Genomic DNA, 21,980 nt, shown 5'->3' on the forward strand with positions numbered 1-21,980 from the left:
GTGGATCGCAAAGCATGTTTCTAGATGGTATGAAAATACAACAGCTGAATGTAATTGTAGATTGTAAAAGTTTCTCAAAAAAAACATTACTAATGATTTCAGTTCTTTTTCAGTATTACAAAAACCTCAGCCTTGTTGATGTTGTTTGGAGGTATGGTGGCCTGTGGAAGTTGTGTCTGTGTCTTGACAGCTTTTCTTGCATGTACAGACAAATGTAAAACTCCCTGAGCTGGTCCCACATCCCATGGTTGATCACTGCAGGTCTGGAATAAAATAATATGTACAAGGCTATGATGATCGTAATGATCCAATATGAAAAAGGCATTACATTTAATTAAAAGACAATAAACAGAGCACACAAATAAATAACTCACCTGTAAACTTCATCATAAATCACAAGGTTGTTTTTCACTGGCATGGTCGAACTGGCAACAGTTTTACTGCTGTAGCCATCAACTGCCAAGGTGTGTGTCACTCCAAACATCCCAAGCTTCTCATTAATCTGGTTTAATGGAGGACATACAAGGGGTGGATTTGGAGGCTCTGAGAGAACAGGTCTGAAGGTCTGCTAGTCGAGCAGAATGCTGAGAGATGCTGGCTAAACAACAGAGGCATGGAGTTCTTGGCAGGTTCATTAAAGACATTAAAAATAAATATTGATACATTTTGATGGGGTATCCTATTCCTAATCTTAACTGTGTCAGGGTCTGTAATGTCCAACCCTGCCCTTTATGTCCCCTCCCTGTTTAGCCAGCAGGTGCTGCTGGCCATCCTGTTCTCCAACCTGTCTCTTGTCCTTCAAGTCCTTAATGTGTTTCCCCAAATCCCGGGACTGCTGCATAGCTCTGTGGGCTGAGTGTGTGGCTGGAAACCCTTTGGTGATCAGTTTGAAGCCAGCCTGCTCTGTTTACTTGTATTTATTAGATTTTTCTTCCTGAGTGTTTTTTTCTATTAGTTTTCTTGTTCCTAGTTTGTGGTTTGCATTCTGTTTTGGCTTTTGTTTTGTGCCTTGTTGGTTATATATTACTTGTCTTTGTTACAGTATATTCCTAGTGTTAGGTTCTGTTTCTTAGTTTCCTTCTTAGTTCCTTGATTAAGTTCAATCATGTTCAGTTTGTGTATTTAAGTTCCTGCCTTTCATTTCTTCAGCGGGTTATTGTGCTACAATGTGTGTTGTTACTCTGCTCCTTTGCCCATTTCTGCTCCCCATGTTGATCTGCTCCCCATTTGTATTATCCTATTGTTTCTTGTCGTTATTTGTTGTTTTCCCCATTTTGCTTTTTTGACCCCTCATGGTCCCTTTATTGTGTCCCTTCCTAGTTTTGTTCAGTTTCCTTAATAAACCTCTTTGTAGTCTTGGAGCCGCGAGGTGGATTGTGTTGTCAAAAGGGAAACCAACTGTGCAATGTGAACAAAACACTGACGTATGAAATTCTGAGCCACATTATTCATGTCTTTCCAAAGAGGTGCTGTATGTGACAGGGAGTAATATTTCTCTTGCTCCAATGCAGCTGCCAATGATAAGATTTGATTAAGCTTAGAAAGATCGGTGGAGTACAGAAATGTGCAGCTTTGCTCCTTAGCTGTATGCACATGCGTCCTGGAAAGGTCCCTTTGGAACAAAACATTTTCTAATAAAATTCTTTTTCGGAGTAATTATAAATCAGCCTCATGGTTTTTGTGCTTACTCAGAAAAAACAGAATGTTACTGTGTTTCTCCAGGTGTAATGTCATTACCATGTAGTTAACATGCTGGAGAAATGAATGGCTCTGAATTAGGAATGATAGCTGAAATGGTGACAATAAAAGAAACACAAATAACTCAGTTCTAGCAGCAGAGAGGCTTCAACGGGATCTGGATTTAATTACGAATGGGCTGATACTTGGCAGATGAAATTTAACACAGATAAATGTAAGGTAATCCATGCAGGGAGCAGAAATATACAGTACAGATATTTTATGGGTTCCACTGAAATAAAGGTAGCTGATTACGAGAAAGATCTCGGTATGTACAGTATGTTGATGCTTCCATATCCCACTCTCGCCAATGTGGGGAAGCAATAAAAAAGGCGAACAGAATGTTGGGTTATATCTCTAGGTGTGTGGAGTTTAAGTCAAGGGAGGTGATGTTACACTTATATAATTCCTTGGTAAAACCCCACCTAGAATACTGTGTGCAGGTTTGGTCACCATACCTCAAGAAGGACATTGCTGCCTTAGAAAAGGTGCAACGAAGAGCTACGAGAATGATTCCTGGTCTTAGAGGAATGTCTTATGAGGAGAGGTTAGCGGAACTGAATCTGTTTAGCCTTGAGCAAAGGAGACTAAGGGGGATTATGATTCAGGTCTATAAGATTCTAACGGGTCTGGATGCTGTTCAGCCAAATGACTATTTCAATATTAGTCTAAATACTAGAACTCGTGGCCATAAGTGGAAATTAGCGGGAGAGCATTTTAAAACAAATTTGAGGAAGCACTTCTTTACACAGCGTGTAGTTAGAGTATGGAATAGTCTTCCTGCTAGTGTAGTGGAAGCTAAAACCATGGGTTCCTTTAAATCAGAGCTAGATAAGATTTTAACAACTCTGAGCTATTAGCTAAGTTCTCCCCAAACGAGCTTGATGGGCTGAATGGCCTCCTCTCGTTTGTAAATTTCTTATGTTCTTAGTTTATTTATGCTATTTATAAGACATACTTTGTATTGCTTGATTTAAACAATTTATTATGCTACACAAAGTGACAGATACTATTCATTTGTTGTAATGCCAAATCTCTTAAGTGTCATATTGTTAAAAACTACAACCTACAATCATGTCACAAAATTATAACTCCAAATATTCTGTATAGAAAAACTAACAATAGCCCAGAAAGGCTAATAATCATATCAGTGATTACTTAAAGTGCAGTATTAAGAGGTAACAGAGCAGAATATTTAAAGAAATTAATATACATAGTCAGTAATACATGAAGGAATTAAGATCATTTCTTTGCTCTTGGTACACCATGGTGAACACATCAGTTATATCTAGAGATTGCTGGCAAGGAGGAAAATGCCAATGGCCAGCAACAAGGACCCTTGAGGCCTGATTCCTGCAGCTGGAGTGTCTGGCAATTCTGTCAAAGGAAAATGAAAAAAGACCAAAAAACGTTAGAGTAACAAAAGAATGCAACGTTGCCTCAGTATGCTGGAAAGTTACTGACAGTGTCCGTGACTTACCCATGACTTGGATGGAGCCAGGCAGTATGGTGAGAGAGCTGATACTGCTGTTTGCCATTACCAGGGTATTTATTACTTGGGATGAGCTTGGTGGTGCACCTGTGGTGCTGAATGTTAGATGTACATCTGTGACCACTGATCCCCGACTGAAGAGAGAGGGGCAAAGTTACAGCAATACACACAACATGCTCCTTCATGGCACAAGGTCTGTGTGTACTAACTGGAAGAATGAACTTACTAAATCGGTGTCTTACCTGAATCGAATCACTTTACTGTCTCTATATTGACTACCAAATTTGTCCGTGTACACTTTATTGAGCTGTGGAAAAACATACATTTAAACTTGTAAAATATGCAATTCAAGAAAAAGGTAGGCTCTTTAAATCCGTTCCATAAATGAACTATGTCAACACACTGTACCACAGCACGGAATGCTGGAGTCAAGACTGAGTCACTTCAACTTAGATTCACAGGTTGTATGTAAGTATGCCAATACAGTATACAGTATATAGTTCCTAATCTGTTTATTTTAATGTGACAATACAGCTCTGGAAAAAATAAAGAGACCACTGTATATTTTAAAAAAATCTACAATTTTAAATCCTGGTTTAATCCTAATTCTGCTGGCCGAAGGCTACACTACGAGGCAGACTCCTTCCCGGCTCAAAGTTTATACGACAGCAGTACGCAAGAATGAGGTGAAGCAGAAGACACCGGGAATGACCAAAACCAGCCAGGTAAGTGACTTTCTAATGCCAGAGATGACTGTCAACTTATCTGGCAGTGACTCAAATTGGAGGATGACATCAAGTGACCTTCAAGAATGAGAAACATTAAGTGGTGTGAGGTGCACTGCTAGGATGGTTCATAACAGGCTCATAGAAGCAGGACTGATGACCCATAAAGAAAGGAAGGAGCCCTTCATCAATGAGAAGCAGGGAAGAGCCAGGCTGGAGTTTGCAAACAAAAAATAAAAAATGTATATTTTACACAGGCGCATACCCATAAATTGACAAATGAGTAAAACAAAAATTTTGCTGTGGTCTCTTAATTTCTTCTAGAGCTGTATTTTCATTATCCATCCATCCATATAGCCTGTTTGTGTTTACAGTGTTCATGATAATTTCTAAGTTCTATTTTCCCTGCTATACTGAAATTGCATCAAACTGAACCCAAGACCAAACTTTGTGTGCTATTACACATTGACCAAGCAAATTCTTGTTACATGGCATCATACACTGGACTTACCAACAAGGTCACCTTTGCTGCTAATTCTAGGAATTGAGGTGAATTGTTGTTCGCTAATTCCTGAACAAAATTTTGTGACAAGGAAAACCTCAATCTGACAGTAGTGGTGAGTAAGGTTGTAGTTGGAAGGCTAGCAGTGCTGGTAGAAGCTGTGACAGTGGAATCATTATGCCGACCACTAGTGACAATGTTGGATTTTTTAGTGGAAAGAGACACTGTAGTAGTTCTTCCTGTATTGGGCTGCAGTGTAGTTTGTATTAAAACTGTTTTAAAAAAAGGAGATGGTTAATGTGGCACTGAAAACAAAACAAGAATAAATAAATCTGAGAAGGCAGAAATATTGAAATGAGAGACACAAATATCTTGCTATCCATGATATCTACACCAAACATAGACTCACACATACCTTGGGTGGATATACTTTCAACACTAATGTTAAAGCTAGAGATGGTATTGCTTGTGATGGCTTCCACCAGCACTTCCTTCAAGTCCTTTGGAGTGGGAAATCCACTTGACGGAGATATTGATGCAGAGGTGTTCAGCTTCACCTCCGAATCCACGAAGACAGATCCAGGCCTAAATATCAGCTTGATTGTTACTGAATACCAACTGTGTATTATACAATTACTGGAAGAAACAGAGGATTCTTACCTGAATTGTAGTATAATCACCCCAATGAAAATATCACCATATTGCTTCTCAAAAATTTTGCTAAGCTGAATATGACAGAAAATAAAATAAATAGAATGCACAACACTCAATAACAATGGTTTTGTTTTGGAACTATGTTGTGATATATAACATATGATATTTTCACTTTAGGGTGGGTAAATGTATTGGCTTTCAGTACATTATTCAATAAACAACATGCCATATTCATGTAACACTTTATTACAAAATAGGCTTTGTGTCAATGATTTCCCCCCACTGTAAGCTAATGTAAGTGGTCTAAGCATGTGGTAGGCTATAGACTAGGCTATGATGTTTGTTAGGTTAGGTGTACTGTACTAAAATACATTTTCACCGTACGATATTTTCACCTTAAGATAGGTTTATTTTTTTCAGTGTAAGGTGGTAAGACCTACCTCAGTAACCACTGCAGTCTCTAATACTTTGTAAACCATTGAGTTCTTATCAGTAAGATCTGATGTAAATGTTGTCATAATAGCAAACACAAGTAAAACTTTTTCTGGACGAACTGCAGCATTAGTTGTTGAAGAAGTAGTCTTTACAGCTGTAGCTGCAATTTCTGTGGGAGTAGTTTTCATTTCACGTGTAGCTACCATTTTTGCAATGGTTGTAGAAAGAGTATTCTTGGTAGCAGCAGCTTCTGTCTTTGGTGTAGAAGCAGTTGTCATTTCACTTGAATTTGGCAGTGAACTGTTGTTATTTAATTCCTGAACAAAAGTCTGTGACTTGGAAAACTGCAATCTGGCAGTAGTGGTGAGTGAGGTTGTAGTTGGAAGGCTAGCAGTGCTGGTAGAAGCTGTGACAGTGGAATCATTACGCCGAACAATAGTGGCAATGTTGGATTTTTTAGTGGAAAGAGACACTGTAGTAGTTCTTCCTGTACTGGGCTGCAGTGTAGTTTGTATTAAAACTGTTTTAAAAAAAGGAGATGGTTAATGTGGCACTGAAAACCAAACAAGAATAAATAAATCTGAGAAGGCAGAAATATTGAAATGAGAGACACAAATATCTTGCTATCCATGATATCTACACCAAACATAGACTCACACATACCTTGGGAGGATATACTTTCAACACTAATGTTAAAGCTAGAGATGGTATTGTTTGTGATGGCTTCCACCAGCACTTCCTTCAAGTCCTTTGGAGTGGGAAATCCACTTGACGGAGATATTGATGCAGAGGTGTTCAGCTTCACCTCCGAATCCACGAAGACAGATCCAGGCCTAAATATCAGCTTGATTGTTACTGAATACCAACTGTGTATTATACAATTACTGGAAGAAACAGAGGATTCTTACCTGAATTGTAGTATAATCACCCCAATGAAAATATCACCATATTGCTTCTCAAAAATTTTGCTAAGCTGAATATGACAGAAAATAAAATAAATAGAATGCACAACACTCAATAACAATGGTTTTGTTTTGGAACTATGTTGTGATATATAACATATGATATTTTCACTTTAGGGTGGGTAAATGTATTGGCTTTCAGTACATTATTCAATAAACAACATGACATATTCATGTAACACTTTATTACAAAATAGGCTTTGTGTCAATGATTTCCCCCCACTGTAAGCTAATGTAAGTGGTCTAAGCATGTGGTAGGCTATAGACTAGGCTATGATGTTTGTTAGGTTAGGTGTACTGTACTAAAATACATTTTCACCATGCGATATTTTCACCTTAAGATAGGTTTATTTTTTTCAGTGTAAGGTGGTAAGACCTACCTCAGTAACCACTGTAGTCTCTAATACTTTGTAAACCATTGAGTTCTTATCAGTAAGATCTGATGTAAATGTTGTCATAATGGCAAACACAAGTAAAACTTTTTCTGGATGAACTGCAGCATTAGTTGTTGAAGAAGTAGTCTTTACAGCTGTAGCTGCAATTTCTGTGGAAGTAGTTTTCATTTCACGTGTAGCTACCATTTTTGCAATGGTTGTAGAAAAAGTATTCTTGGTAGCAGCAGCTTCTGTCTTTGGTGTAGAAGCAGTTGTCATTTCACTTGAATTTATCATTGCTTTGGCTGTAGAATGAGCGGTCTTTCCAATTGTAACTGCAATTGGACTTTTTGCTGTAGAAGCAGTTGCTGTTTCACTTGAAATTGTCATTGCTTCAGTTGTAGAACGAGAAGTCTTTCCAGCCGACGCAGCAGTAGTACTCTTTGCTGTAGAAGCAGTTGTCATTACACTTGAATCTGTTATTGCTTCAGTTGTAGAACGAGCAGTATTTCCAGGGGTCGCAGCAGTTGTACGTTCACTCAACTTTGTCACTGCTTCAATTGTAGAACGAGCAGTCTTTCCAGCCGTCGCTGCAGTTGTACTCTTTGCTGTAGAAGCAGTTGTCATTTCACTTGAATATGTCATTGCTTCAGTTGTAGAACGAGCAGTCTTTCCAGCCGTCGCTGCAGTTGTACTTTCTGCTGTAGAAGCAGTTGTCATTTCACTTGAATTTGTCATTGCTTCAGTTGTAGACCGAGCAGTCTTTCCAGCCGTCGCAGCAGTTGTACTTTCTGCTGTAGAAGCAGTTGTCATTTCACTTGAATTTGTCATTGCTTCAGTTGTAGACCGAGCAGTCTTTCCAGCCGTCGCAGCAGTTGTACTTTCTGCTGCAGAAGCAGTTGTCATTAAACTTGAATCGGTTATTGCTTCAGTTGTAGAACGAGCAGAATTTCCAGTGGTCGCTGCAGTTGTACTTTCTGCTGTAGAAGCAGTTGTAATTTCACTTAACTTTGTTAATGCTTCAGTTGAAGAATGAGCAGTCATTCCAGTGGTCGCTGCAGTTGTACTTTTTGCTGTAGAAACAGTTGTCATTTCACTTGAATTTGTTATTGCTTCAGTTGAAGAATGAGCAGTCATTCCAGTGGTCGCTGCAGTTGTACTCTTTGCTGTAGAAGCAGTTGTCATTTCACTTGAATATGTCATTGCTTCAGTTGTAGAACGAGCAGTCTTTCCAGCCGTCGGAGCAGTTGTACTTTCTGCTGTAGAAGCAGTTGTCATTTCACTTGAATTTGTCATTGCTTCAGTTGTAGACCGAACAGTCTTTCCAGCCGTCGCAGCAGTTGTACTTTCTGCTGCAGAAGCAGTTGTCATTAAACTTGAATCAGTTATTGCTTCAGTTGTAGAACGAGCAGTATTTCCAGGGGTCGCAGCAGTTGTACGTTCACTCAACTTTGTCACTGCTTCAATTGTAGAACGAGCAGTCTTTCCAGCCGTCGCTGCAGTTGTACTTTCTGCTGTAGAAGCAGTTGTCATTTCACTTGAATTTGTCATTGCTTCAGTTGTAGACCGAGCAGTCTTTCCAGCCGTCGCAGCAGTTGTACTTTCTGCTGCAGAAGCAGTTGTCATTAAACTTGAATCGGTTATTGCTTCAGTTGTAGAACGAGCAGTATTTCCAGTGGTCGCTGCAGTTGTACTTTCTGCTGTAGAAGCAGTTGTAATTTCACTTAACTTTGTTAATGCTTCAGTTGAAGAATGAGCAGTCATTCCAGTGGTCGCTGCAGTTGTACTTTTTGCTGTAGAAACAGTTGTCATTTCACTTGAATTTGTTATTGCTTCAGTTGAAGAATGAGCAGTCATTCCAGTGGTCGCTGCAGTTGTACTCTTTGCTGTAGAAGCAGTTGTCATTTCACTTGAATATGTCATTGCTTCAGTTGTAGAACGAGCAGTCTTTCCAGCCGTCGGAGCAGTTGTACTTTCTGCTGTAGAAGCAGTTGTCATTTCACTTGAATTTGTCATTGCTTCAGTTGTAGACCGAGCAGTCTTTCCAGCCGTCGCAGCAGTTGTACTTTCTGCTGCAGAAGCAGTTGTCATTAAACTTGAATCAGTTATTGCTTCAGTTGTAGAACGAGCAGTATTTCCAGTGGTCGCTGCAGTTGTACTTTCTGCTGTAGAAGCAGTTGTAATTTCACTTAACTTTGTTAATGCTTCAGTTGAAGAATGAGCAGTCATTCCAGTGGTCGCTGCAGTTGTACTTTTTGCTGTAGAAACAGTTGTCATTTCACTTGAATTTGTTATTGCTTCAGTTGTAGAACGAGCAGTCTTTCCAGCCGTCGCTGCAGTTGTATTCTTTGCTGTAGAAGCAGTTGTTATTTCACTTGAATCTAATATTGCTTCAGTTGTAGAACGAGCAGTCTTTCCAGCCGTCGCTGCAGTTGTATTCTTTGCTGTAGAAGCAGTTGTTATTTCACTTGAATCTGATATTGCTTCAGTTGTAGAACGAGCAGTCTTTCCAGCCGTCGCTGCAGTTGTATTCTTTGCTGTAGAAGCAGTTGTCATTTCACTTGAATCTGTTATTGCTTCAGTTGAAGAATGAGCAGTATTTCCAGGCGTCGCTGCAGTTGTACTTTCTGCTACAGAAGCAGTTGTCATTACACTTGAATATGTCATTGCTTCAGTTGTAGAACGAGCAGTATTTCCAGCGGTCACTGCAGTTGTACTTTCTTCTGTAGAAGCAGTTGTAATTTCACTTAACTTTGTTATTGCTTCAGTTGAAAAATGAGAAGTCTTTCCAGTGGTCGCTGCAGTTGTACTTTTTGCTGTAGAAGCAGTTGTCATTTCACTTAACTTTGTTATTGCTTCAGTTGAAAAATGAGAAGTCTTTCCAGTGGTCGCTGCAGTTGTACTCTTTGCTGTAGAAGCAGTTGTCATTTCACTTGAATATGTCATTGCTTCAGTTGTAGAACGAGCAGTCTTTCCAGCGGTCGCAGCAGTTGTACTCTTTGCTGTAGAAGCAGTTGTCATTTCACTTGAATATGTCATTGCTTCAGTTGTAGAACGAGCAGTATTTCCAGCGGTCGCTGCAGTTGTACTTTCTGCTGTAGAAGCAGTTGTAATTTCACTTAACTTTGTTAATGCTTCAGTTGAAGAATGAGCAGTCTTTCCAGTGGTCGCTGCAGTTGTACTTTTTGCTGTAGAAGCAGTTGTCATTTCACTTGAATATGTCATTGCTTCAGTTGAAGAACGAGCAGTCTTTACAGCCGTTGCTGCAGTTGTACTATTAGCTGTAGATGCAGTTGTTATTTCACTTGAATATGTCATTGCTTCAGTTGTAGAACGAGCAGTCTTTCCAGCCGTCGCTGCAGTTGTACTTTCTGCTGTAGAAGCAGTTGTCATTTCGCTTGAATTTGTTATTGCTTCAGTTATAGAATGAGCATTCTTTCCAGCTGTAGCTACAGTTGTACTTTCTGCTGTAGAAGCAGTTGTCATTTCACTTGAATATGTTATTGCTTCAGTTGTAGACCGAGCAGTCTTTCCAGCCGTCGCAGCAGTTGTACTTTCTGCTGTAGCAGCAGTTGTCATTTCACTTGAATATGTTATTGCTTCAGTTGAAGAACGAGCATTCTTTACAGCTATAGCGACAGTTGTACTTTTTGCTGTAGAAGCAGTTGTCATTTCACTTGAATATGTCATTGCTTCAGTTGTAGAACGAGCAGTCTTTCCAGCCGTCGCTGCAGTTGTACTTTCTGCTTTAGAAACAGTTGTCATTTCGCTTGAATTTGTTATTGCTTCAGTTGTAGAATGAGCATTCTTTCCAACTGTAGCTACAGTTGTACTTTCTGCTGTAGAAGCAGTTGTAATTTCACTTAACTTTGTTATTGCTTCAGTTGAAAAATGAGAAGTCTTTCCAGTGGTCGCTGCAGTTGTACTTTTTGCTGTAGAAGCAGTTGTCATTTCACTTGAATATGTCATTGCTTCAGTTGAAGAACGAGCATTCTTTACAGCTATAGCTACAGTTGTACGTTTTGCTGTAGAAGCAGTTGTCATTTCACTTGAATATGTCATTGCTTCAGTTGTAGAACGAGCAGTCTTTACAGCCGTTGCTGCAGTTGTACTATTAGCTGTAGATGCAGTTGTTATTTCACTTGAATATGTCATTGCTTCAGTTGTAGAACGAGCAGTCTTTCCAGCCGTCGCTGCAGTTGTACTTTCTGCTGTAGAAGCAGTTGTCATTTCGCTTGAATTTGTTATTGCTTCAGTTGTAGAATGAGCATTCTTTCCAGCTGTAGCTACAGTTGTACTTTCTGCTGTAGAAGCAGTTGTCATTTCACTTGAATTTGTCATTGCTTCAGTTGTAGACCGAGCAGTCTTTCCAGCCGTCGCAGCAGTTGTACTTTCTGCTGTAGAAGCAGTTGTCATAACACTTGAATCTGTTATTGCTTCAGTTGTAGTACGAGCAGTATTTCCAGCGGTCGCTGCAGTTGTACTTTCTGCTGTAGAAGCAGTTGTAATTTCACTTAACTTTGTTATTGCTTCAGTTGAAAAATTAGAAGTCTTTCCAGTGGTCGCTGCAGTTGTACTTTTTGCTGTAGAAGCAGTTGTCATTTCACTTGAATATGTCATTGCTTCAGTTGTAGAACGAGCAGTCTTTCCAGCCGTTGCTGCAGTTGTACTATTTGCTGTAGAAGCAGTTGTTATTTCACTTGAATATGGCATTGCTTCAGTTGTAGAACGAGCAGTCTTTCCAGCCGTCGCTGCAGTTGTACTTTCTGCTGTAGAAGCAGTTGTCATTTCGCTTGAATTTGTCATTGCTTCAGTTGTAGACCGAGCAGTCTTTCCAGCCGTCGCAGCAGTTGTTCTTTCTGCTGTAGAAGCAGTTGTCATTTTGCTTGAATTTGTTATTGCTTCAGTTGTAGAATGAGCATTCTTTCCAGCTGTAGCTACAGTTGTACTTTTTGCTGTAGAAGCAGTTGTCATTTCACTTGAATTTGTCATTGCTTCAGTTGTAGACCGAGCAGTCTTTCCAGCCGTCGCAGCAGTTGTAGTTTCTGCTGCAGAAGCAGTTGTCATTACACTTGAATCTGTTATTGCTTCAGTTGTAGAACGAGCAGTATTTCCAGCCGTCACTGCAGTTGTACTCTTTGCTGCAGAAGCAGTTGTCATTTCACTTGAATTTGTTATTGCTTCTGTTGTAGAACGAGCAGTATTTCCAGCTGTAGCTACAGTTGTACTTTTTGTTGTAGAAGCAGTTGTTATTTCACTTGTATCTGTTATTGCTTCAGTTGTAGAATGAGCAGTCTTTCCAGCCGTCGCTGCAGTTGTACTTTCTGCTGTAGAAGCAGTTGTAATTTCACTTGAATTTGTTATTGCTTCAGTTGTAGAACGACCAGTCTTTCCAGCCGTCGGAGCAGTTGTACTCTTTGCTGTAGATGCAGTTGTCATTTCACTTGAATCTGTTATTGCTTCAGTCGTAGGACGAGCAGTCTTTCCAGCGGTCGCTGTTGTTGTACTTTCTGCTGTAAAAGCAGTTGTAATTTCACTTGAATTTGTTATTGCTTCAGTTGTTGAACGACCAGTCTTTCCTACTGTCGGAGCAGTTGTACTCTTTGCTGTAGAAGCAGTTGTCATTTCAATTAAATCTGTTATTGCTTCAGTTGTAGAACGAGCAGTCTTTCCAGCGGTCGCTGTTGTTGTACTTTCTGCTGTAGAAGCAGTTGTAATTTCACTTGAATTTGTTATTGCTTCAGTTGTAGAACGACCAGTCTTTGCAGCCGTCAGAGCCGTTGTACTCTTTGCTGTAGAAGCAGTTGTCATTTCACTTAAATCTGTTTTTGCTTCAGTAGTAGAACGAGCAGTATTTCCAGCGGTCGCTGCAGTTGTACTTTCTGCTGTAGAAGCAGGTGTAATTTCACTTAAATTTTTTATTGCTTCAGTTGAAGAACGAGCAGTCTTTCCATTGGTCGCTGCAGTTGTACTTTCTGCTGCAGAAGCAGTTGTCATTACACTTGAATCTGTTATTGCTTCAGTTGTAGAACGAGCAGTCTTTCCAGCCGTTGCTGCAGTTGTACTTTCTGCTGCAGAAGCAGTTGTCATTACACTTGAATCTGTTATTGGTTCAGTTGTAGAACGAGCAGTATTTCCAGTGGTCGCTGCAGTTGTACCTTCTGCTGTAGAAGCAGTTGTAATTTCACTTAACTTTGTTAATGCTTCAGTTGTAGAATGACCAGTCTTTCCAGCCGTCGGAGCAGTTGTACTTTCTGCTGCAGAAGCAGTTGTCATTACACTTGAATCTGTTATTGCTTCAGTTGTAGAACGAGCAGTCTTTCCAGCCGTTGCTGCAGTTGTACTTTCTGCTGCAGAAGCAGTTGTCATTACACTTGAATCTGTTATTGCTTCAGTTGTAGAACGAGCAGTATTTCCAGCGGTCGCTGTTGTTGTACTTTCTGCTGTAGAAGCAGTTGTAATTTCACTTGAATTTGTTATTGCTTCAGTTGTAGAACGACCAGTCTTTCCATTGGTCGCTGCAGTTGTACTTTCTGCTGCAGAAGCAGTTGTCATTACACTTGAATCTGTTATTGCTTCAGTTGTAGAATGAGCAGTATTTCCAGCGGTCGCAGCAGTTGTACTCTTTGCTATAGAAGCAGTTGTCATTTCACTTGAATCTGTTATTGCTTCAGTTGTAGCACGAGCAGTATTTCCAGCAGTCGCTGTTGATGTATTTCCTGCTGTAGAAGCAGTTGTAATTTCACTTGAATCTGTTATTGCTTCAGTTGTAGAACGAGCAGTCTTTCCAGCCGTTGCTGCAGTTTTACTTTCTGCTGCAGAAGCAGTTGTCATTACAATTGAATCTGTTATTGCTTCAGTTGTAGAACGAGCAGTATTTCCAGCGGTCGCTATTGTTGTACTTTCTGCTGTAGAAGCAGTTGTAATTTCACTTGAATTTGTTATTGCTTCAGTTGTAGAACGACCAGTCTTTCCAGCCGTCGGAGCAGTTGTACTCTTTGCTGTAGAAGCAGTTGTCATTTCACTTAATTCTGTTTTTGCTTCAGTTGTAGAACTAGCACTATTTCCAGCGGTCGCTGCAGTTGTACTTTCTGCTGTAGAAGCAGGTGTAATTTCACTTAAATTTGTTATTGCTTCAGTTGAAGAACGAGCAGTCTTTCCATTGGTCGCTGCAGTTGTACTTTCTGCTGCAGAAGCAGTTGTCATTACACTTGAATCTGTTATTGCTTCAGTTGTAGAATGAGCAGTATTTCCAGCGGTCGCAGCAGTTGTACTCCTTGCTATAGAAGCAGTTGTCATTTCACTTGAATCTGTTATTGCTTCAGTTGTAGCATGAGCAGTCTTTCCAGTGGTCGCTGCAGTTGTACTTTTTGCTGTAGAAGCAGTTGTCATTACACTTGAATCTGTTATTGCTTCAGTTGTAGAACGAGCAGTATTTCCAGCGGTCGCTGCAGTTGTACTTTCTGCTGTAGAAGCAGGTGTAATTTCACTTGAATCTGATATTGCTTCAGTTGTAGAACGAGCAGTCTTTCCAGCCGTCGGAGCAGTTGTTCTTTCTGCTGTAGAAGCAGTTGTCATTTCACCTGAATTTGTTATTGCTTCAGTTGTAGAACGAGCATTCTTTCCAGCTGTAGCTACAGTTGTACTTTTTGTTGTGGAAGCAGTTGTTATTTCACTTGAATTTGTCATTGCTTCAGTTGTAGAACGAGCAGTCTTTCCAGCTGTAGCTGCAGTTGTACTTTTTGCTGTAGATGCAATTATCGTTTCATTCAAGGCTGTCGTCACTCCTTTGCTTGTAAATTGAGTCATCATTTGGCCTATTTCTACTGTTGTTGCTTTTATTGTAGAAAAAATTCTTTTTGCAGTTGTAGTTTCTCTATCAATTGTCATATTACCAATTGCTTCCATTGTAGTTTTGGTTGTTGCTGTAGCTGTAAAGAAAATGTCGTTTTATTTCTTGCATTTATTGATGCATTTAAAATGTAACATTTTGCTCCCTGAAAAACATCCTCTCTAAGATACTTATTTCTGTGTGCTATGTATTTTCCTTTTGTCTATACTCTATTTTAATGTAAACTCTACATTTGATTAGCAATAATTTTCTTAGAAGCAGCTATATTAATACAACACAGAGACACAAGCATATTGCAATGCATTATTATAAAGAATTAGTGGGACACTTACTCCTTTCCATTATTGTCCAGGGATCTACAGGAAAGCTGAAGAAGGAGGGGATAAATGCAAGGGAAAAAAGGGTGGTTGTGACCTGACACAGGTTTGGGCTCGGATTTTCAAACTGAAGGTCAACATCTACACCCACCAATGCTGAATCATTCCTGTAAGAAAATATAATTTACTTAGCCCATAATTGCAGTGGTCCTTTCAACAACCAGAATCTCATCTGGCTACACACAACAAAAGAGCTTTGACCTGGGGCCTCGTGTATAAAGACATGCGTAGAATTCACACTAAAACATGGTGTACGGACAAAACTAGGAATGTGCATAAGCAAGAAAAAATCCAGCTGCATAAAAATTTGCATAAGCACAGTTACACACATTCCCTTCATAAATCCCAATGAGCATGAAATTTTACGTACGTGAATGAGCCCACAGCCACCCCCCCGACCTGCCCATAATTATATATATTTGCATATGTAAATCTCTATAAATACCCGCTTTGTTCTATGTTTTTCTTAACAACGGATAAACCTCGTGGGAAAAAGACGTATTTCAGCGACTGCGAAGTGGACGTCATGTTAACAGAAATCAAGAAAAGAAAAGTGATATTATTTGGTGGTTTAAGTAGTGGCATTAGCAATAAATTAAAGTTGACGGAGTGGCACAGCGTGGCGGAGTCAGTTAAAAGTGTTGGTTCCGAAATTCACACAGTGGCCGAAATTAAAAAGAAGTGGTCGGACATTTAAATTGACATGAAAAAACGAGCGCCCACTCACCGTAACAGTCTTAACAGCACAGGCGGAGGTGGCGGAATTCCCGGTCTCAAACCGTTTAAGCAACGAGTTGCTGCAATGACCAGGGACACTTTTATCGGGGGAGGGGGACGCCGATATCAGCGCGAGTGAGTTTTTCTCGTACCATACTTGTTTGAATTACTTGCATGTTTATGAATAACACGTAGGGCGCAGATGCGGTGTTACTTTTGCTTATTCTTACAGACAATAGTACAAGAGGTGCCTCCAGTGCTGAGGACGACACAGGCAGTACTGGTGCTGCTGGGCCGAGCACATCTTTGGGCGCTGACTGCACACATTCCCGAGCCTCAGAAACTGACCGTGTGCTGACTGAAGCTGTGCTGCAGTCACAAAAAGAACTCGTGAATGCTGTAAGATTTTGCCAATGAATTAAAACATTTAAATGATACGCTGTGTGATACTGAAGTTGTAACGCTGTTCCATTTGGTGGAAAATTTGGTGGCTCAAGGTCAGATTCATCTTGCCTAAGCTCTTTTCATACCAGCAAGCCACAATTTTGTGCCAGATCATGCAACACGCTACATGCGTGTACAATGCGACACACTTTTTGCTGACTGCATGTATAGCAGCACCCCACCGGTCTTGTCCATGCAGCGCCAACAGCCTTAAAGCTGCCCTACAGTGCGCTCCACCACTGCCCGAGAATGGGGGGCAGCATTATAATGCCGCTCCTGTTCATTCTGTGTGTTTGTGAGCAACGTGAGAGGCCACGACTTCAGTGGGTACCCACTGTCCCCTAAGTTGTCAAATGGTTAAATCAAACAAAGCTTACAGTATTGAGCCAAATAATAAAATGGGAAAAATCTTCTGACCGTGCAGCCAGCCATCACGTACCACCCCATTTTCAAGTTTGTTTCTAACACTAATGTTTCTGAGAATGAACGAATCATGGGTTGAGCCAGGCCATCCAGTCACAACATTAATGCAGGGGCGTCAGAAGCATTTTGAATGGGGGAGGGACACACTGGCATAAAACTAATGTTTTATGTTAAATGTGGGGGGATCCAAGTGAATAATTATAAAATGTGAGGGGGACACGCTCCCTCAGATTTAATGGCAGCGACGCCCATGCATTAATGAGACGCATGTTCGAATCGCACATAATTGAATTTGAGTGAAAGTGCTTTCTATTTACATAAACATAAGCAAATTCGTTCTCTGGAGGTGCCTTTATAGCAATGTGCGTGCAGTCGATGGCTCCAATTACATTGGGAAAACCGGACATTGCTGCAAATTGCGCTTTAATGTTTGCCTGTTCAACCACAGTGTAAGGAAATTTAAATTTGTATATCTGGCTGACAAGCGGATTATGCCGTCCCATACAGCTGGCATGGCGCGACTGAGAAATACAGCTGGCATGTTGACTGAGAAATACCCGATCGGTCCGCATGTTCTCGCTGAAAAGCACCTGTGGCTAAGAACCCACGAATGGACAGAACTTGTAAAGGATCAGGTATAACGCAATTCCTCATCGTCTGCCTTTGTAATGCTGGCCCCAGTTCAGCACACAGCTCCAAAAGCATTGCTCTTGGAAATCTGAATCGACTTAGAAGCCAGTCATCATCATGGGCCAAGAGATCACTATGATCCCTGAATACGCGCTCTCTTCTAATTCTTCCATAAGATATGTTTTCTAATAACGCAAGAGCTGCCATGGTAGTTGTAATAGTTTGGTCATATTCTGCACCGTTTAATTGTTACAAACTGATTAAAAATCAGGTGCCGTACATTTGTAAACAACATACAATTAATGTCGGTGTATTGGATAAAGTCAGCGTCATGATTGTGAGTTTAAAAAGGGAAACCACAGTAGCAATGACTTGCCACTAAGTGCTGTCCGTTTACGAAACCGAACAGAAACGTGCGTACGCCATGTCTGGAGCTGCCTTGAGAATGTGCGTAGTGGTACGCTAAGTTTCGTTTTTATACATCTCGACGTGAGCGTGGAAACGGACGTACACACCGTTTATACATGAGGCCCCTGATCTTACAATTTGAACAACACTACAGAATTTGCTTGGTGGAGAGAGTTGTATGGTGAGATTATCCAGATTAATGAAAGAAACACCAATTCAATAACACTATACTAATACATTTCGACAGAAGACCCAAAATGACAAATATTCATACAGTTCTGTGATTACACAACTAAAATTTCAAGCTTCTCAGACATACCTGTAAAACCCAATTTACAAGTAATGAGTACAATCTTGGTCATTCAGATACTGTTAACTGGGTTAGTATAGGCATGGGTCAAGCAATCAATTTCAAAGGAAATGATAAATCACTCAAATGTTGTAGAATTTCTAACAATATATTAAGGGCTGGAAAAAGTAAATGTCTTATGGACAGGAGATACTGATATATTAATGAGCACCTGAAACGGTTAATCCTGCAGTTATTGAACGATGTTGGATACTGTCTGATGAAAATCGTATCAATCTGTGGAGTCAAAGAAAATGATAAAACATGCATCAAAAGCTGAACCATACCATAATGTGTCACCTCTCTCACCATGAAGGAGAGGCACAGACCATTACACTGATGCCACCCATCATGGTATAATATTATACTGCCCAAAAGGAAAGGCTGTCAGGACCTCAGTGGTGATGTTCTGTGCAAGATTTCGGAATTCATCAGAGGAAGGGTTGCTAAGATCCGAAGTAAAATTCATCAATATGACAAACTCCATCCTGATCTGCTTGTTCAATGAAGGATGTGTTGTCTCTGTGGTTGCCATTGTTACTTTTCTAGCAACATCTACTGCTGGAGAGACAGTCTGGCATTTGATGGTTATAGATGTCAGGCTTCCTGTAACCCCACCCAGAATCAAACACATTAAAAATCATGAAGTAGCAAAAAAAAAACAAAAATTTGACATTATATTCTGGAACTGAAGAAATAGCTCAATTCTCACCAAAAAGTAGGAGGAGTAGAGAAATAAACGACTTCATTGTCTCCAAAGAGATGTAGCTTGTGGTGTACGTTGGATATCAGTTACTGGAATTACAATACAGAGGCATTTGTGTATTCATTTCTTTGTGATTATTTATTTGTTGCCTAAAATATCAACAGCTTTATTGGACATTAGAAATTAACATAGTGTCTTATCTCTTATTTGTATTACAACATTGTTTCAGTTCATGAAGTAACCAGGAATTAAAATATAATTTTAAAATATATTGATTCCGCAGTTGAGAAGTGTCCAGCACATACATATTTACAGGCATTTCTGAAGGCAGAAATGCAAGAATTACATTAAATTGGTTAAGTTTAAAGCTGAAGTATTTTAAATGTCTGTGGCCTGTACTATGAAGCGGGGTTACTGGCTTATCGGGGTAACTTGTTGGATTTAAGGTACCACAGTTTAAATGGACTTCATATTTGTTCACTTACATTTTGCCTAGACTACCTTAAATCCGACAAGTTACCCCGATAAGCCAGTAACCCCACTTCGTAGTACAGGCCACTGATGTTTAAAGGTATATTTTATTCATACATCTTCCAGGTCTAGAATTTAGGCTGCATGTGCACATTAATTGAACATAAGTTTGCCTAACCAGATGTCTTTGCACTGCAGGAAGAAACCTGCCTGATCTGGGGAGAATATGCAAACTTCAGACACACACAGCAGAGCCAGTAATCAGATTCAGAGGAATTATGTGGGAGCCACCAGGCTGCCAAGAAATATTTTGTGTTGTATCTCATTTATCCTGTGTTCCATAATACCAGGTCTATTTTCAGAAGAATTACATAGGATAAACGAATCACAGAATTACATTAAAACCCAGACATTTTAAAGGAGCTGGAGATGAAAACACAAACCAGCAAAATTATTTCACAGCTCCATGTAGCCTGAAATGCTTCAATCTCTACTGTTCCCTACTAGTATTGTGTATAATGTTGAAGTCATATCGAGATGAGATGTTATATTTGTGCTTTTGTAATTTGAGATTAGAGTGCCCGCATAGTATATGACTCACAATAAAAAAATGTGAAGAAATTAATTAGAAACTCAGATACAAATGTTTTCACAAAAATGGTTTACTGTCAAGCCTGTCCCCTCTCTCCTCTCCCCCCACCACTGCAACTGTTAGAAGATTGACTGATGGGTTACTAGTCATATTTCATTCATATTTCATAAGTCATGGAGTATCACTTCCCCACTGATTTCTAAGTATGGAATAAGATAAGTTGTATTTTGTAAGAAAGAGTTAATGAAAAAAAAGTGAAACGATAATTTTTTTCCCTTCCTGAAATAAAAAATTATGAATTAATATGTATTCAAATTATTTCAAATACGATTTTAAACTATGATTAAAATGTATTATGTTGCCTATTTTACATTTGGTGTTGCAGGTTTTATATGCGGAGTATCCTAATTGATCATTATTATTATTATTATGGTTAATAAATTAATCAGTGACAATAATTACTTACAGTTTGTTTTAGTTGGCATGAAGTAGAAGTCCCTTGGAGTCTGGTATGAAGATGGCAAACACCTCAGCTGCTAATGTACAGTGAGATTGTGAGAAATTGTAACTGAAAGATGTAGTTTTTAAGAGGAAGTTGTGGGCAGTATTAAATATTCTAAAGAATGTGTGATAGACAGGTAGTTTTTCCCGTTCTAAAAAATGTAATTGGCCATTTTCTTGTCAGTGTCAAATATGGTGAGAAGGTATTGTTTTGTCTGGTTGTCTTTGATTCTTTGGTATGACCAATGTGCAGAGAATGTGTTCATGGAAATAAGGGACCAGTGGATAACAGCATGTCTTGCAACATCTCTCAGTAACTGGTAGATGATTATTCAAATTAAAACACACACATCACTTTAAATACACATTTCACATTAATGATTAAATAATTTTTTGATGTGTGATGTTTCAGTCCACAAACATTTCTCTCTTTAAATACATGAATATTGGATAACAGCAAAATGGTGATAGAAAGCAATAATTTGCATTAATAATTAAATATATTATTTTATATTATAAATATTTTAATATAATTAAACGATAATTATAAATTATTCAAATGTAACTGTTTCATCTGTATAAGACTGCATTCGATACTAATCTATGAACCCTATAAGGAAGCTGAAGTTATCCTTCCAAAAGCAGGAAGAAAATTTAAAAAGAAAAACCTGTTTTTCTCATTACCGTAAATGAAACTGATTTCTTGTTAATAAGTACTAACAAAAGAAAAAATTAAAATGGGCAACCAAACAACTACCAGGTCTGAATGTAGAATGTTGCATTCATTAAACTAGAGATCTAGCCTATTCATAAATAAAATAGAAATTAATGATACACTAGAAATATTACAAAAGTTAGAAACACGTGAATAAGTAGTATAGTTTAATATTAACTGATGAAATTATTTCTAACAGTTACTGTATTTTTAATTGTTAATGACATGGAAACAGAAAGCCTTTGTGGTATACCTCCAAATGAAGGATTAAAAATTAATACCAGTTGGTGCATCACTACTAAATAGCAATACTTTAAGACTTTAAAAACCAGATAAATGTTACCTAACAGTTTTCAGGACTGGGTTGTGGCTTTAGCTCAGGAAAGAAGCTACATAATTATTGAAGAGAAAGCAGCATATAACAGATAAGAGCCACCAAAACTGATAAATGTTACTTGGATATATAGTTCACTTTGTTCTAAGCAATGTATAGACATGTCATGTTTGATGTTGGATTCACTGGTCTTTTTAAATAGTTTTCTTTATAATTATACATATTCATAGGGAATTTATGTTGTGTGTATATATACATAAGTGATGTGTTATCATCACCATGAAGACTGCCAACTCTTAATGAGGTCAGATGGCCCTGGTAGGACTACCCCACTAAGGATGGGTAGGGCCAGCTGTCAGGAAAGTATACTCCGTGAGCGTTATACTCACTGCACAACAACACTTATCTGTACCAGTTTAGGCAGTGTTGGGGGATTCTGTTTTCTTTCTGAGCACTGTTCAAATCTTGATGTGCCAAACAGAATCCATAAACTCATAGTACTTTTGAATCATCATATGTGCGGATCTTTTCACCAGTAACATTGTGCACAAATTAAATAACTTTTAAAACTTCATTCTGC

The 21,980-nt window shown here is 39.2% G+C and overlaps 1 protein-coding gene across 1 annotated transcript; it reads right to left on the minus strand.

Annotated features, from left to right (window-relative positions):
• Positions 1-2,733: 2,733 nt before the first annotated feature.
• LOC111843070 (uncharacterized) lies at positions 2,734-6,992 on the minus strand. The gene is made up of 9 exons (XM_072718447.1): positions 6,888-6,992; positions 6,454-6,518; positions 6,209-6,378; positions 5,551-6,065; positions 5,117-5,181; positions 4,872-5,041; positions 3,472-3,536; positions 3,218-3,363; positions 2,734-3,114 (listed from the first exon to the last, which is right to left on the minus strand). The coding sequence occupies exons 1-7, from the start codon at positions 6,963-6,965 to the stop codon at positions 3,529-3,531; spliced, it is 1,071 nt and encodes a 356-aa protein (XP_072574548.1). The 5' UTR covers positions 6,966-6,992; the 3' UTR covers positions 2,734-3,114; positions 3,218-3,363; positions 3,472-3,528.
• Positions 6,993-21,980: the final 14,988 nt, after the last annotated feature.

This window comes from Paramormyrops kingsleyae, chromosome 12 (genome assembly GCF_048594095.1).
Source record: "Paramormyrops kingsleyae isolate MSU_618 chromosome 12, PKINGS_0.4, whole genome shotgun sequence".
Lineage (NCBI taxonomy): Eukaryota > Metazoa > Chordata > Actinopteri > Osteoglossiformes > Mormyridae > Paramormyrops > Paramormyrops kingsleyae.